The following is a 16712-nucleotide window of genomic DNA, read 5'->3' on the forward strand; positions in this document are numbered from 1 at the left end:
ATTTGTGTGGGCGGGATTTGATGTGGAAATTGGGGGTAAAACTTGAATCGGGTCCAGAGGGGTTAACGATAACTCAACAAAACACAGTCGCAGGCACAGATCTCCACTCACATTGTGTGTACGCACACACAATGGTTAGGTATGCTGCTGGGTGACCAGATTCTGTATACCACTGGAAAGTCTGTTCCCCCCAAATTACAGAAAAATGGGTCGAGCTAAGTGACAGCAGACTTCAGCCTGGCGCTTATGTCTCACCCCCAAATGATTATAGTGTGCTTCTCATTTCAGTCCTGGAGGCCCTGACCCCACATATGAGGAAAAGTTTTTTCACACAGAGTCTGATAAGCTCACAACTGGTTACATGTTTTGGGATTCATATTTTTTTGTGCATTGTCTGTGTCACTGACTGATAATCAACATTCTTTTTACAGGCTTGGTGCTGCACCACGCATGTTGCTCTTTCCAAACCATGCCATGCAGATTGGAAAGACGTGGGCCCGTTTGTGGAAAGGCCTTGCAGGTGTCAGATTTGTGTCCCACCTCTGACCCGGCCATCATGGTTCTCTCCCCGACTGGGGGTATACAGACAGCAGCATGATATCAGTGTTTCACTGTCAGAAACTGTACAGTTGTTAAATGATGAAGCGCTGACCTGTATGTCTACATCTCCCACAGGCCTCTCACCCGTCTCCGTGCCACCCGAACTGGCTGATATCCCGCCTGGTGTCTGGGCTACTGGTCCAACATGATGTGGGTCTCGTCCGGAACTGCCCACCAGTCATCATCACCCCGCGATCTGATTACAGGCCATGTCAAAAACAGTCCGAGTTCGAAGCTTATTTGAATGTGGGAATTATAGTTCCATGTCCTGATTCACCGGTCAGGACCCCAATTTTTCCTGTGGAAAAAAGTGCGAACCCCTCCTGACCCAGACACATGGAGGTTTATTCAAGACCTACAGGCGGTAAACAAAGCCGTTGTTCCAGCATACCCACGGTCCCAAATCCACACACGATTTTATCACAAATTCCGCCGTCTGCATCTCACTTTTCTGTCATTGACCTTTCGAACGCGTTCACATCTGTTCCCGTGCATGCAGATAGCCAATATTGGTTCGCGTTTCAGTTCAAAAACAAAATGTACACATGGACGCGCATGTCTCAGGGGTATTGCGAGGCCCCAACCATTTACAATTCGATTTTGGCCGACTCGCTGTCCCACCTTGACCTCCCACCAGGTGTTGCTCCTTTACAGTATGTTGATGACCTTCTCCTTTGTTGTCCTTCTTCACAAGCTTGTGTCTTTTGTTTCACTTGAGGCAGCTGATGGACGACCTTGTCTGCCCAAACATTTCTTCCCCTGGTTTGCTAAGCTGACACATGGCGTAGATCATGTGTCTAAGGGAGGAATGTTAGATAAATGTTTTCCTGCAAAGCATGCAGACAGCTCTGCAGTGGCTAAGGCTTTGGTAACTGAAATTTTGTTTTGTTTTGTTGGGGGATCCCAAAGAGGATCTCATCAGACGATGGGTCCCACTTTGTGAACACAGCACTAACTGAGTTAGGGGAAATGCTAGGTTTTGACCTCAAAACACACTGTGCATACCATCCACAATCAGGGGGGGGCTATTGAAAGGGAAATAGCACCCTAAATCAAAACTGGCTAAATGTTGTGAGGAAACAGGCCTTAACTGGGTCAAGGCCCTACCTCTGGTTCTCATGCAAATGAGAATGAGACGTAGGAGTCGAAGTGGGCTGAGTCCTTTTGAGATTATGTTTGGGAGACCCCATATACAGGTCTCCAGGCCCCCAACCAACCAACCGGGTTGACATCATTGTTGGAGCATGACATGTTGTCTTATTGTAGGAAACTCTCCTCTGAACTCTCTCAAGTACAGGTACTGGTGAAATCAGCACTACCGGTTCCTGCAGAGGGGCTGCTCCATCCGCTGCAGCCGGGGATTGGATCCTGGTCCGGGACTTCAGAACGAAAGCACTGGAAACAACGCAGGTGGCGAGGCCCTTTCCAGGTGCTCCTGACGACGCACACAGTGGTCAAGGTTGCTGAACGTGCCATGTGGATCCCACGCGACCCACTGTAAGCGGTTTCTGGGAGAACCGCCGACTGCTGCAGCCGAGGACGGGCCGGAGCATCGATCGACAGCGTAGACTGGACGACTGGACACCGGAGCTGGACAACAGCTGTATCACGCACCCCACACTCACAAGACTCACTGGTTGAAACCTAGCGGTGGTAACGACCCCAGTGACGTCTCATATACACTTATCCTTTGCCTGGTCACTGGCGAGTGACTGAAGACCCCCTGCCCCACACATACACTGATTCGACAACGACGGAGGTGATCAAAGGGTCAGCTGTCACCTGCATCACCCTCCTGTGCCTGTACATGTGGTACATGGACACATTCTATCAGGTATCTGATCCTTCACCACCGCATCACATTCCTGTTTGCGCCCTGGTCTGTCGGAGGACAGCTAGGGTCAGAGGAGCTTCGGGGACGTCACGGACGTGACCTCCACCTCATTGATCACCACGACTATAGCGATAACACATGGTGGCGAGTGACACGTGATCTGACACGACGTGTCACTAATCAGTCATGCTATGTGTGTAGTTTGATGCCACACAGCTCACATGAAGATACTCTGTTCGCTCCTTATCCTCTCTCGATCAATCACACACTATTGACAATGATAAAATGGACAGTGGCCGTCTGTCACGGCGTACCCCTGGCTGGGGTTGAGACCCAACGTGACCTTCCTTCAGAAATCCAAGAAATTTCTCTAGAGACACTAATATTACTATGGTACAGAAAATGTTGTTTTTCGGCTCAGAGATCTGTCTAATCTTTTTTTCACTCCACAGTTTTGCTTCCATTCCCCAGTCACAGAACACACACGGTATAATTTGGGACACACATCTGGGTGTAACATTACTCTCAAGGTAGCATGCGAAAAAAGGGCTGATAAATTTACTTTTCTCCAGTTATAGTCCTTTACAATCTCACGGCATTACTAGGTACACCATCCCCACTGACACATTATTTTATTTTATTTTATTTTATTTTATTTTTAATGTTACTACCACATATAATGCCACTGTAGCTCTAACTCCTTCTGATTATGGGTATGGCTGTCCTACAGATATGGTGTGGACGTGTGGTCAACACTCTTATTTGTATTTCCCAGCATGATGGGCAGGTACATGTCACCTCTCTTATTTGGTTCCAGCTACCTCCAAATTGACCATCAGCCCAGTTATGTCACCGCCTCACACCTGTGTAAAACGGGATCGGATTTCAGGTGGCCATAAGTTTGAAATCAGTATTATTCCCATGTACGGCCCTGATTGTTTAGCTTGGTACATAGAAAAACTTTCTGTGGAGCTAGAGAATCTCACTGCGTCTGTTGAACAGGGGTTTAATGACCAGTGAGATGAAAGCTCTCCGCACTGTCGCATTACAGAATAGGGCAGCTTTAGATCTCCTATTGGCTGAAAAGGGAGGTGTCTGTCATCTTATTGGCGACCAGTGTTGTACCTATGTACCTGATGTTTCCACAATCAGTTTGATCACCCTAGACGAGTCCTACATGAGGAAAACACTGCATACACTACAACAGGCTGGGATTTTTGGGGCTGGCTGCTGTCTGGGGGATGGAAGGCAATGTTGATGAAAATTATTGCTGTGATTTTTGGTGTGTTTGTATTACTCCTCGGATTATCCTGTTGCATCATTCCAATAATACGTTCAATGATTAGCAGTGTGATTGGTACTTTTAGTATGGTATAGCATGAAGTGATTGATGATGATGATGATAATTATGATTTTGATGACTTAGATGATCTTGATGATGATTTGATGGTGTATGAAGAAAGCAACGTGTAATCCTGTCAAATGAACAAAAATTGTGAAGCTGGAAATTACTGTTCTGACTGATGTCCAAAAGCAGATAGATCATGGGTGGATGTTTATAGTATTTTTTTCATAGTATTTTGCTATTTGTCCTCCAATGTCAAACCTGATCTAAAAAGAAAAAAGACACAAAGTCTGGAAATTTGGCTACATATAATTTATCTGGAGAATATCTGGAGAATATGGCTTAATTAGGTTGTCTTTGGGTTGATAATCATTTATAATCATTTATTGATACTCGTACGTAAATTTTATGTTTTGCATGATTGATTCGGTTGAATAATCAAAAGGGAGGAAATGTGGTGGAAAAATTACTTTTTATGTTTTATACTCTTTATATTTTATACTGTTATTACATCTTCTTTTAATGCTGAGTCATTATTCATTATGTGTGATGTTTACCACTCTGTAACACCCCAAACCCAGGACGGAGTTCTTGCCTTGAGTTAAACCCCAAACACCTAAATGTCTGAATGTGTAGATAGAGGATGGCGCATGCACTCCAGATTGGATCCAAGCAAGGTTAGAGTGGAGAGGTCATCATGACCTCTTCCGGAGCAGAGAAGGAGTAGTATGGAGTGGTACGATGTATGTAAGGAATGACATCATAGTTTGAGGGGGTTGGATTTGGTTCTATATAATCTTTAGTTTTCTCTGTTTAATCAGACTTCACTTACAGAGTTTCTCTGTGACTGACTTCTCAATAAATGCATTTATTTATTTTAACTCTAACTTTCTCTCCGCCTCTTTGTGTGTGGGTTATCAGTTGAACATTTCCATAACATGATCCACTTTTTATGGAGTATATTGAAAAAAATTATTTTTGTGTTTTTTGCACCAAAAAAATGGTTTGTTTCCATTACAAACACAGCATTTAAAGAGTTAAAAATGTGACAGTTATTGAGTATTGGTATTTTATTTACAGCTCAAGTTGATGAAATAGAAAAAAAGTGTAAAAGAATTAAAAACAAACTGTATGAACATTTTTTGGACATTATTCCACAAGTGTGCCAAAAATGCACACTTGGTGTTTAGTGAGGGCCTCAGGTGGACGGAATACTGGAGGGTTAAAGGCAGTTCAACCAATCAGTGCAGGACAGTAAAGAAAGCACTAAAACAATCACACATGGAGTCCAAACAAATCCCTCAAATATGTACAGAGATAAAAATGAAACCTGACAGATTTATCAGAGCAAATGTCCGCCTGGTCAGACTGTTCAGATCCACCATGGGATGGAGGTTTAGGATCACCGACAGGGAATCCAAGTCGGATTTTTACACAAAAAAGGCCCATGTCAGGATAAATGTTGTTCTGCTGTTTTAATCAAAGTATATAATCCACAGAGTGAAGAACTGTGTGGACTCTTCTGACAGAGTCTTTTCCAAAGCAGGTCAGAATGGGATCAGAACACAGTGGAGTTTCCACGGCTCTGAACTGTGAACAGAAGCTGCCACGCTGAAGGATCATCAAGCATCAGAACAGAACCCAGAAAAGCGTTTGTTATCGGTTCAGCTGTCAACTGTGGATCAGACCCAAATATCAGCTGGACTCACACTGAACAACCGACACTATTATGGGATGTTTGCTCCTGAACCGTCACTGCGTCGCTGACGGTCGCCGGTGTCGCCGGTCGGCCTTCGTTCGGATCCGCTTCACGGAGACCTGGAAGGAACACGGCAGAGGACATGTCCGGTTTCAGACCCATGTGTGTGTGGAGTGCGTCTACAGTCCACCGGATCCACTGAGGACCGATGGGAACGTACCTGATAGAAGAAGAAGAGGCACAATCAAATATGAGCAGAGCCGACACCACCAGCACCACCCTGATGATCAGGTTTGTCACCAAGTCTGAAACACAGATACAAACCACCTTTAAACCAGGGCCGTCAAACATGAGGCCCAGGGGCCGAAACCGGCCCCCCAAAGGTTCCAGTCCCACCCCTGGGACGAATTTACAAGTGTAAGAATTCCACAGTCCAGGCTGTGGAACTCATTTTAGTGTGGGTTCCACATCCAGACCAATCTGATCTACAGTCCAAGAAGAACAGCAGAAGAACCCACAGAAAGAACCACTGCAGATTTACTACTGGGTTTGATGGGAAAACAAAAAACAAAAAAAAAAGACACTATGTCTATAAATAATGACAACTTCACATTTTTGTCTGTTTAGTACAAAAAATCACATTAAATTATGAAAATCTTTCCATTTTCAAACTCTCCTGTACCAATAAACTGTGACTAACCTGAACAAATGTGTCCAACCTGAAATGTCTGTATTAAATTCAGTCCAGTTTGAACTCTTTTCTTCCTGTTCCTCAGTGTTTAGTGTCTTTGGAGATCTGATCCAGAATGCACATGGACTAATGAGAAGTGGAGGAAGAAGACTGAGAAAATTACACTGATTTATCTGAAGAAATGTCAGGTTTTTTCAGGTTTATTCACATCTGTTTGTTTGGATAGTTTATAAAAGTAAGTATTTCATAATTTAATGTTTTTTTTTACCCTAAAACCAGACATAAATGTGGCAGTTGTCATTATTTCTAGTTTATTCTGTTCTTATTTTACGGTTGGTCCACTGCAGATATAATCAGACTGAATGTGGAACCTGAAAGAACAGGAGTTTTGAGATAACCCTGCTTTAAACCGACGTCCATGGAACACAGTGTCGCTCATTTTCTGCTGATCACAAAGACAAAGAACTGATCAGATCAATAATGACCTGGAAACAACTGGAACACATTCACATCCAAGAAGAACTGATGAAAAAACACACAATCCTCCAACGGCTGCTTTATTGGACTTATTCCACTTGAATAAAGGCTGATTTAGTTCAATGGATCCATTGAAATAATCCAAGTCCTCCCAGATTCAGCTGAAGTTCTCTGAAGTGTTTCTATAAATCTATTATTTTACTGTTGGATTCAGTCGCTGAGGTTTATTTCCACGTCCAGCTTCACTGTTGAACCATCAACATTAGAATCAAACCTGTTGAACTAATGGACCACTGGACCATGTTGTAAATGAAAACTGAGCCCACTGACACATACACAGTCTTTCCTCTGCAGGTCCAAAAACACACAGTGTGGAATTTATTTATTCACTGATTTGTTTTCAATTGAGGAAAAAAAAAAAAAAAATCTTCTCCGTACTGATTCAACTGTCTGGACTTCCACCAAACATCCTTCAACAGTGTTTTACTGAGGTGATGGAGCCCAGGTTCTGTGTAAACTTCAATGACACAGTTTCTGTAAATGCCCTTAGTTTGCCCAGTCCAGTGTTTTCCTACACACCCTGAACGCCTCACAGCTGTAGGATGACATTCCTCTGATTTCTGCCGCATTTCTGTAATAATTCAAACACAACAATGAAGAAACTGACCGACAGAGATACGGAGGGGAAACTGTCTGACAACTGTAGATTAGACTGGACAAACGCTTGGGAATTGTTCAGGAAGTTCATGAATTCACTCTGTTCACTGACTGAATATCCAGGTAAGTTAGCAGCGCCGTTTAGCTTAGCTTAGCTTAGCTTATCTGATTTAGTGGATTAATACATTTATGAGCTGAATGTAGAATGTTAGATGACATATGAAGTGGGTATGTGTAAACCCACTCAGGATGTGAAACTTGTTCTGATATTAGCTGTAAAAACGTTTCAAATCAGTTGAGTTGTGGTGGAGCTAAGCTAAGCTAAGCTAAGCTAACAGGTGGCTCTCTAAGCTAACATGGGGCTGTGGTTCTACTGCTGTGGATGTGGAGACATGTGACTGACATGAATTCAACCAGTTGGACTCAAAGGAAACACAATTCAATGACTTTTATGTTTCCATTGTACTCTGTGTAACAAAAAATAAATAAATATGTTTTAAAAAAAAAGATGAAAGAAACACAGTTCAGTGGGTTGAGGTATTTTTGTTCAGGTACTGTACTGAAAAAGAACGACATTTTTACAATGGACTGTTGTACTTTTGATATTGAAAGTTTCATCGTGTTAAAGGTAAATGTTTATTATTAGGACTGTCTTAGTAATTGTCTGTACATTGTGTTCAGGTTGTTTCTGTGGATTTCCTTCTATGGACAGAACTGCTGCCTTCCCCTGGACACCGTCCTGAGGACAGACCAGGAGCTTCATCTTCTCCATGGATGGTGGTAGGATCTGTATCAGTGGAACTGAAGTTTTGGAGGGTATGTTTATATTTTGTACTTTTTTCTCCTGAGATTTCAGAGGTTTGATTTGGACCCAACATATAAAACTGAAACGGTATAAACTAGGGATGGAAGATTATCCGATACGCATTGATACGCCGACAGGTGTGTACGATCTTAGTGCACCGTTAGAGAAGCTGACAGTGAATGAAAAGTTTGGAAGAATATCACGATGCATCGGTCACTGAATGTTTGTATCGATAAAATTCGATCCGTTCCATAGAATATATTTGTACTGTCATTTAAAAGTGTTACTCTTCATCTGGTAAAGTTTTTCTTTTCTGCAGACCCACGTTAACGTGTGCAGCAGATTCATGGATGTGTTCACTGGACATGACAGTATGAGCTCCGCCCATGCACCGGGCACATGCTCCGCCCATGAATTGGATTATGAACGTGTACTTTTCACTATATCAGCTGTACTGAATACTGCAGTACATACCACAGATACTGCAGTACAGACCACAGATACTTCCTTAAACAGTCACATACACATCTAACAGTACATCCCATAATACCTTGCGCAGGTGTCTCTTAAAGTGACAGAACCTTTTTCTGTTTTACCTTCATTATAAATACATTTCATTACAAATGGATTCAGTGAGGGAGTAAGAAGTTGAGTTAGAAACAGAAACGACTTTAGAAACACAGTCTGAACTGTTTCACTGAATGTGAGGCACGTGTTCTGAAACTGAACTAAAGACACTTTGGGAAAAGTCATGGTTTTATTTGATACATAAATAATCAAGCTCACTGAATTCCACTGCATTTTTTTTTTTTACCTGAATGAATGTGTTGAATCAGAATGTGTTTAATCGCTCTGTATGTGGGTGTGAATCCTATCATATTGCTTCACTAGATGCCACATCAGCGTTTCCACAGGTAAGGTTTGAACCACAGTAAACTCCTTTCCACCACTACATACATTTCATATAACAAAGGTCACCACCATCAGGGTTCAGCATTAGCCTTATTATACATATGTGTAATATATAATAGTCCAGGACAAACGTCCTGCCCCCTCAAATGAAAGTCTGTGAAGCCTCAGGAGGTTTGGAAAAGGGAAATGAGCCTCAAGTTTCACTTTGACTTCTGCGGGGGCACGGACCGCACCGCCCTGTGCCCCCATAGTATTAGAAGTAGGACGGAAACGGACGAACACACACATGCAGTTACCGACCCAAACATATGCGTGTGCACCCCCACCCAGCTGAATTGTGCATGTGTGGACGAGCCCCCCCCCCCCCCCCCCTTACCAGACCACCACACCAACAGATCAGTTCCACAGGAAACACTGCACATGTAACTTTAATAAATCGGATCGCAGATGCTGTATCGAGGTGTGTATCGTATCGGCCTTACAACTAAGATTCACAACCCCAGTATAAATGTTAGATTAACGACTAGATTAGGGTGTGTGTGTGGGGGAGGGGTTACACATGTGCGGTTGGGCTGGGGGTCGGTCAGGTGCAGGGGCTGCGTGGGGGCCGGCAGGGCTGGGCCGGTTTCCGTCCTGTTTATAAAACTGTGGGGGTAAGGAGCGGTGTGGACCACAGCGCCTGTGGAAGTGACAATGAAACTTCCCACTCATTTCCCTTTTCCCTCCCTCCTGAAGATTCACAGACTTTCATTTGAGGGCCTATTTGGCCCCATTATATATTATATATATGAATAATAAGTCTAATGCGATGGTGATGATTTTTTTGTATGAAATGTATGGTGTGGCAGCAAGGATTTAACCTTAGCAGCAGAAACGCTGCATTACCACTCTCTGAGTCGAACCTGAGACTTTCAGATAATGATCGGTGCTCCTTTGGACGTCAGATATGTGAAACTCCTTCGACAAAGACACTGTCGAGCTTCCTACAATATTCTGGCATTTAGCAAATAGAAATAATTTGGTCATCCTAACTGACCTAAAACAGGAAAAGTTTAGTCTGATTTCATGTCAGACAGTGAGAAAAAAGCCTGTGTGTGTTTTTATAGAGTGTATGTAAACTTCTGGTTTCAACTGTATCTGGAAACAACAGGACCTGGACGTGAGCGTCGTATGTCAGACCTGAGTAATAGTTCCTGTGACATTAGTGTTTATGGAAAGAAGATTAAACCTACATTAAACCTGGATGGACTGGCTTTAAACCTGGGTTTAAACCTGGGTTTAAACTCAGCTGTGCTTTGAACTGAGCTCAGATTAAAGGAGTGTTTGTTGGTTCAGCCCAGAGGTCTCGTTAACCGAAAATATTCCGTCATTAACGGATTTTTTTTAAAAATGACGGAAAATTCTGAAGGCCGTCCGTCATTTTGACAGATTCAAATACTGAGGGTAATCTACTGTTAACCTTTCCTGCTCGGCTCGTCCGACCGTAGTAAGCGAGCACAGGGCAGATTTCCTCCAGGGCCGATGTCGGGTTAACTCCCTTGCCGGTAGTGGAAGACAGCAGCTTTTATTTATGCACAGTATATCGATGTTAGTACACTTTTTCCTTCTGTCCTCTTACACACTTATACTCAAAACTGCCGCTCCCTCACCTTGCTCGACCACTCACACCATACGCACACGCACGCGCCACACACCGCTCTCGCACTTAAAGGAACACACACACACACACACACACACACACCAGTCTCATACTACCAAAGAAAGTTTTCACACAACACTGTGAACAGAACCTGTTCGCAGAATCGCTGGTCTGTCTGTCTCTTAACAAGGCATCAAACAGTCCATAACAGCATCCACCTATATAGAACCAACATCCACCTGTATAGAACCAACAGCACCACTGTTCACAACTACACTGAATACAACAGCGGTACTTCTGTCACATGACTCACCGTTAGTCCACCTGTGGCAGACCCGCTGGTCCACCTGTAGTACCACCCCTGTCCAGTTAGTCCACCTGTAGTACCCCCTGTCCAGTTAGTCCACCTGTAGTAGACCCCCCTGTCCAGTTAGTCCACTGTAGTAGACCCCGTCCAGTTAGTCCACCTGTAGTAGACCCCTGTCCAGTTGATGGTGAGTGTGAACAATTACTCAGTCAGTGTCAGTCTTGTGTTGTTGTTTTTGCTGACTTTAGCAAAAATAGATGCTACTTTCTTGCGCAAACTGTGAAGACAGCTGAGTCTCCTTAGTTATTTTAGAAAACCCAGTAAATCCGATGTCATTAATAACGCGGTGAAAAAAGAGGGACGGATGCGTGGAGGATGACGGAAAAGCAGGAAACGCCCGTGGCATTTGGTGTGTTCCTATGTACGCATTTTCTACCCTTTCATGTGTTATTAGATGGTATGTCAATTGTGCGTAGATCTCTGGTTCATATAACCTGAACCCTGACCCTCAGTGCAGACACACCAATTAAAAGTGGGCGTATATAATATGCGAGTCGTGATATCACGTGGTTTATCAGCCAGCAGCAACTACAGCTGCTGCATCATTGAAATGTTTTTTGAACATTAAATACTACTAAATATATCTCTTTATCATTAAAAAATAAAATTTGAAATGACGGATAATATATGTTATGACGGAATTTTTACGACCCTGTCTGTCAAAATGACGGACAATAAAAATGTCAAGTGCAACCTCTGGTTCAGCCCAGTCTGTGACAGGTTCAACTGGACCGGCTTTACCTGATCTCAGTTCTACCATCGTGGTTCTGCTCACACCTGTTCACTCTGCTCACTGGGAACGTTGTGGAACATGGTCATGTGACTGTTACTGATGCATTGTGGGTGTTTTGTGTGCGTTTATCCCGACATTACCTCCGACAGTGAGATAGAGGGCGGGGCTCTGAGATGACGAGAAGCTGCGGTTATAAACGTCCACGTGATAAACACATGTGTAGTTCCCTCGATGGGCGTAAAGCCCATGGCAGGACAACAGGAAGTGGGCGGAGTGATTGACAGCCGGCAGGGTTGAGGTTCAGCGGCTTCTTGGTGTTGGAGATCAGCTGGAAGGAGCCTCCTTGGTACTGTGGTTGGACGGAGCATGTGATGGTGAAGTCGGAGAACACCAGCACCCGGAACCCCTGCTGGTAGACCCCAAAGACCCCGTCAGACAGGGAGATGTTGGGCTGAGGCAGCAGATCTGTCCACACACAGAGACATGATTGGACCAAGCAGCACACATGAGCACAAACAAGCAGTCAGAGAATCCATCCTCCTCAGAGACACAGATGGATCTGATCCACAGGAGTTTGGGATGGGATGAACACTGACCAATGAAAACATGAGGAATGGCTCATTTAGAGCACAGCTGACCTTCAAAGGCATTATGGGTAAAAAAGGACACACATGTGGTGCTTTTACAGTCTCACATGTCAACATTTGGTCCTTTTGTCCTAAATGAGACTAATGTGAAATCTGTTTGTGTTTTCAGCCTCATCTGGTCCAAATGAAGACGTTCATTTGGGATCTGGACGTTCCAAAGGTCAAAGGTCAATATTTGACACATTTGACAGAAAAAATAATGAACTGAGACAAAATAATCAACTGATGAAATGAACAGATTCATTAGATGGAACTTTAAATGTCAGAGTCAGAACCATCTGGTCACTGAGCATTCAGGTCAGACACAGTTTGTGTCCGTTTGTACCTGAACACACCACGTCCACACCAGATGAGTGTTTGTAGGAACCATATACACAGTCCCTCAGTCCAGATGTCAGCTTTACACAAGGAACTGAGACCCTCCACACAGGTCTGTCTGTAGAATTATCTGTTCTGTTGACTGAAACAGCTGATCCACAGTCCAGATGTTGACACACAGCAGATCCAGACTTCAGGTCCCAGTGTTTATAGCGGTCTTCTACTGGTCTCCAGTGTCCCTGGTGTTGGATCTCCACAGTACCAGCACAGCGGCTCGGCTGTCCCACCAACCTGACCCCACCTGGATCTGAGCAGAGACACAAAGACATGAGTCAAAGAAACACACTGTTGTATGAAAGCCACGCCCCCTTGGTACCTGAACAGGTGAGTCCTGCAGCTGTTCTAGGTGAGCAGGTCTTCCCAGCGGAGCTGGACCTCCTACAGTCCAGGACAGCAGACTCATGTCCTTCACACTGGAGCTCACTGGTCCAGACTGGAGCCTCCCCCTCTCCATAGAGCCCCCCCTGGAGGAGCCCAGGAGCCCCACAGTCCAGCTCCCTACAGACCACCTGGGTGTCGTTCAGGTCCAAATCCTCTTCACACACTGAGGACCAGGACTGGTTGGACCGGACCTCCAGTCTGCCTGAACACCGACTGGAACCATGGACCAGTCTGACAGAGTCTGTGGACCCACAACAACACACACACATGTTTAAAGACACAAAAGCCCCTGGACAGACGGCAGTGTGAGGGTGGACTCTGGAACCCTTGAACACCTCAGCCTAAAATGGACCGCCTGCACTTTTTTAGTATTTCTGGCGAGAAAAGGGCAAAAAACATTCTGTCAGTTCGTCCTTTTGCCCATATTTCCAGAACTCTAGAACATTCAAATCTAGTCATTTACAATTTAATAATAGTAATAGTCTTTCAGGTTTGAAAGAGCCTTAACAGCACATCTGTTCATTTTTAAGAACAGAGTTATAAATACTAAAATTATGGAAGATAAATAATGGTTGGTTACCCACAGAGATGATTAGAAGGATCAATATGCAAGAATTCTAAATACTACTAATAATGGCTGCATGTTCAATGTTCTTCCACGTTCCCTGTGCAGAACCATGGTAAATGGACTGAACTATTTGGCGAATTTTCTACACCTTCATGGTGCCCAAAGCGCTTTACAATTCTTTACATTCACCCATTCACACACACACTCATACACCAGCAGGTGGCTGCTTTGGTCATTGGACGACCTGCTCTACCAACTGAGCCACAGCCGCCCATGACCATGTCTGTGCACACCTGTTCTCACATTCATTGCAGAAGGTTTTCAGTTCTCACCAGAAAATCTGAATTTATGGGCCTGACTGACCACATAACATTTGGAAAAATGACGGATGATGGAAAGTGGACTTTTACAGAAGCAGGAAACATGTATTATCTGAAAAGAAACTGATAATAGGTCCATTTGTATTTGAACAAATGCTTTTTTCCAGAAATGTGGACAGAATGTCAGTTGAACATAAACTAAACCATTGAACTGTGGAGGAACACCATGTTGAAATCAAAATTTAAAGGTGCAGTCTGTATGAATTCTGTTCTCAGTCGTTCTAAAATGCCTTGACTGTCCCAGACATGAAGGAATCCTGTTCATTTCCATCCTGATCTCACTGACAGTAGTAGTCCAGACAGAAGATTTACATTTAAAGCTTAGTGTCAGCCCCCAAATGATGTTTAGGATGTCATTGTATGTTTTGGTCTGAGGCTCCGCCCATCACCTGTCTGCCAATCACAGAGTCAGTACCCTTTGTTCATCCAGGTTGGCAGTTCCACTGAGCTGCAGCTGAACATTTATGAGCACAAAAGTCTGAGCTGAAGAAACCTAAAGGGACTAAAGGGATTATTCCAAATACGACAAAGAGAGAACACAAAACAAGGATCTTGGAGGAGATGATTTAGAAACATGGAGATGACTGAAAGAGGAGAAGAATTTGAAGACCGACCACGGCTCTGCCTCAGTCTGACCACCGAAGAACCACTGAGAACCGGGACCGCGGGCCTCTGTACCTGGTCCCATACTGTCGGTGTCTTCTTCCGGGGCCGGACTGCGGTCTCTTCTCCTGGCCCTGGTGAACAGACCTGGGTACCGGTGTAGGACTTGTCTCTGTCCATGGTTAGCTCCTTGTAGTTCAGTGTTTCTGTGGAAGTGACCTCTGCATGTAGCGCTGTGTAATTGAAGGGGGGTGGTGGTTCGGTAGTCCGGCGTCCCAGGGTTCGACCGGGGGGGGTGGTGGTGGGGGGTGTACAGTAGCGATCCGTGCCGCTTGTACTTGGCGGAAGTAAAACTGAAACCTAAGGCTCATTTCTCTTTTCTCTATCTCCTGAATCTTCTCAAACTTTCATTTGAGTGGACAGGACGTTTGTCCTGTTCATTCTGTATTAGACTGGTCTGTTCTATATTAGACTGGTTCTGTTCTATATTAGACTGGTTCTATTCTATATTAGACTGGTTCTGTTCTATATTAGACTGTTTCTGTTCTATATTAGACTGGTTCTATTCTATATTAGACTGGTTCTGTTCTATATTAGACTGGTTCTGTTCTATATTAGACTGATATAGAATCAGCGGTGATGATTTTTTTTGTATTAAATTATGGTGTGGTGGATTAGTGGAAACACAAGTAGTAGACGCTCATGCTGGATCTGTCAACCCCTAGTCTGGGGGGGGGGGGGGTGCAGAGGATACCACATTCTCCAGTATTTGAATGTGATTGCAGTACCAGTTTTGGCCACAATGCTACATACGGCACCTTTAAAGCGATCTGGACTCTTTCAAAGCCTCCTGTCAGTCATTAGCGACACAGGAACTAACTAGAAGCACTCGGAGAGCGCAGACCTCTGCCAAGGCTGATCAGTGGCCCCCCCCCGTGGGCCCCCCCACGCCAAGGAGGTTATGTTTTTGCCAGGGTTTGTCTGTCTGTCTGTCTGTCCATTAGTGTGCAACATAACTCAAAAAGTTAAGGACAGATTTTGATGAAATTTTCAGGGTTTGTTGGAAATGGGCCCCCCCCGTGGGCCCCCCCCACCCCCGATCACCACCAAAATTTAATCATTTCTTCCTTATCCCATTTCCAACAAACCCTGAAAATTTCATCAAAATCTGTCCATAACTTTTTGAGTTATGTTGCACACTAACGGACAGACAGACAAACAAACAAACAAACCCTGGCAAAAACATAACCTCCTTGGCGGAGGTAAATAGGACTCGTGGACCAGTTCAACCAGAGCCACAACGTCCTCAAAGAAAACAGCAGAACACAGAACACACCAATAAAAAGGCCCTTTAGTTTTGAATGTGGAGCTGAAGGACACAGTGAGTGTGTGCTGTGGTTGACCTGGATTCCAACAGAGGGCGCTGTCTACATTCAGACTGGACTCAAACAGGCCTCAGGTCCACTCTGTGGATCCTCAGTCACAGGTTAGAGTTAGTTGAACGTCAGCGCTGGTGGACACACAGTCATTCTGAAGTCAGACTGAACATTCAATATGTGTGAGTGGGGTTCATGGACTGGAACTGAATTCAGCTGCATGTGTTTGATGGTTCAGTCCAACTGTCCAATGTGTGGACCTGGTCTGACTGGGTCTGGTTTGACCCAGCTCAGATAAAACACACCTGAATGGACTCATGGAAGAATTCTGACAGAATCAGGACCATCATCAGTAGACTTACCTGAACAGGTGAGGAACAGGGGGGAGCCTTTGGAGTAACGATCTGTTCTCACACAGTCTGTCAGTGCAGATGTAGAGAGAAGACAGGTGGGGCTGATGAACCACACAGGAACAAATGAGTAAGATCCTTTCACAGAAACAGCAGATCCACAGTCCAGTCGAGACATAAGAATCTGCTGCCTTCAGGGTCCAGGGGCCAAAGGGATGTTCATATGCCACGTTTCTCTCCATTCTCTATGATGTTTTCATCTGTACTTCA

The 16712-nt window shown here is 44.3% G+C and overlaps 1 protein-coding gene across 1 annotated transcript in view; it reads right to left on the reverse strand.

Annotated features, from left to right (window-relative positions):
- Positions 1 to 5531: 5531 nt before the first annotated feature.
- LOC115424902 (putative DMBT1-like protein) overlaps positions 5532 to 16712 on the reverse strand; it is a 31338-nt gene continuing 20157 nt past the window's right edge. Inside the window, exons 5-6 of the mRNA XM_030142295.1 lie at positions 9578 to 9699; positions 5532 to 5597 (exon numbers count right to left, since the gene is read on the reverse strand). Of these exons, the coding sequence (XP_029998155.1) occupies positions 5532 to 5597; positions 9578 to 9699 (188 nt within the window). The remainder of the gene's footprint in view (positions 5598 to 9577; positions 9700 to 16712) is intronic.

Source organism: Sphaeramia orbicularis, chromosome 8 (genome assembly GCF_902148855.1).
Source record: "Sphaeramia orbicularis chromosome 8, fSphaOr1.1, whole genome shotgun sequence".
NCBI lineage: Eukaryota > Metazoa > Chordata > Actinopteri > Kurtiformes > Apogonidae > Sphaeramia > Sphaeramia orbicularis.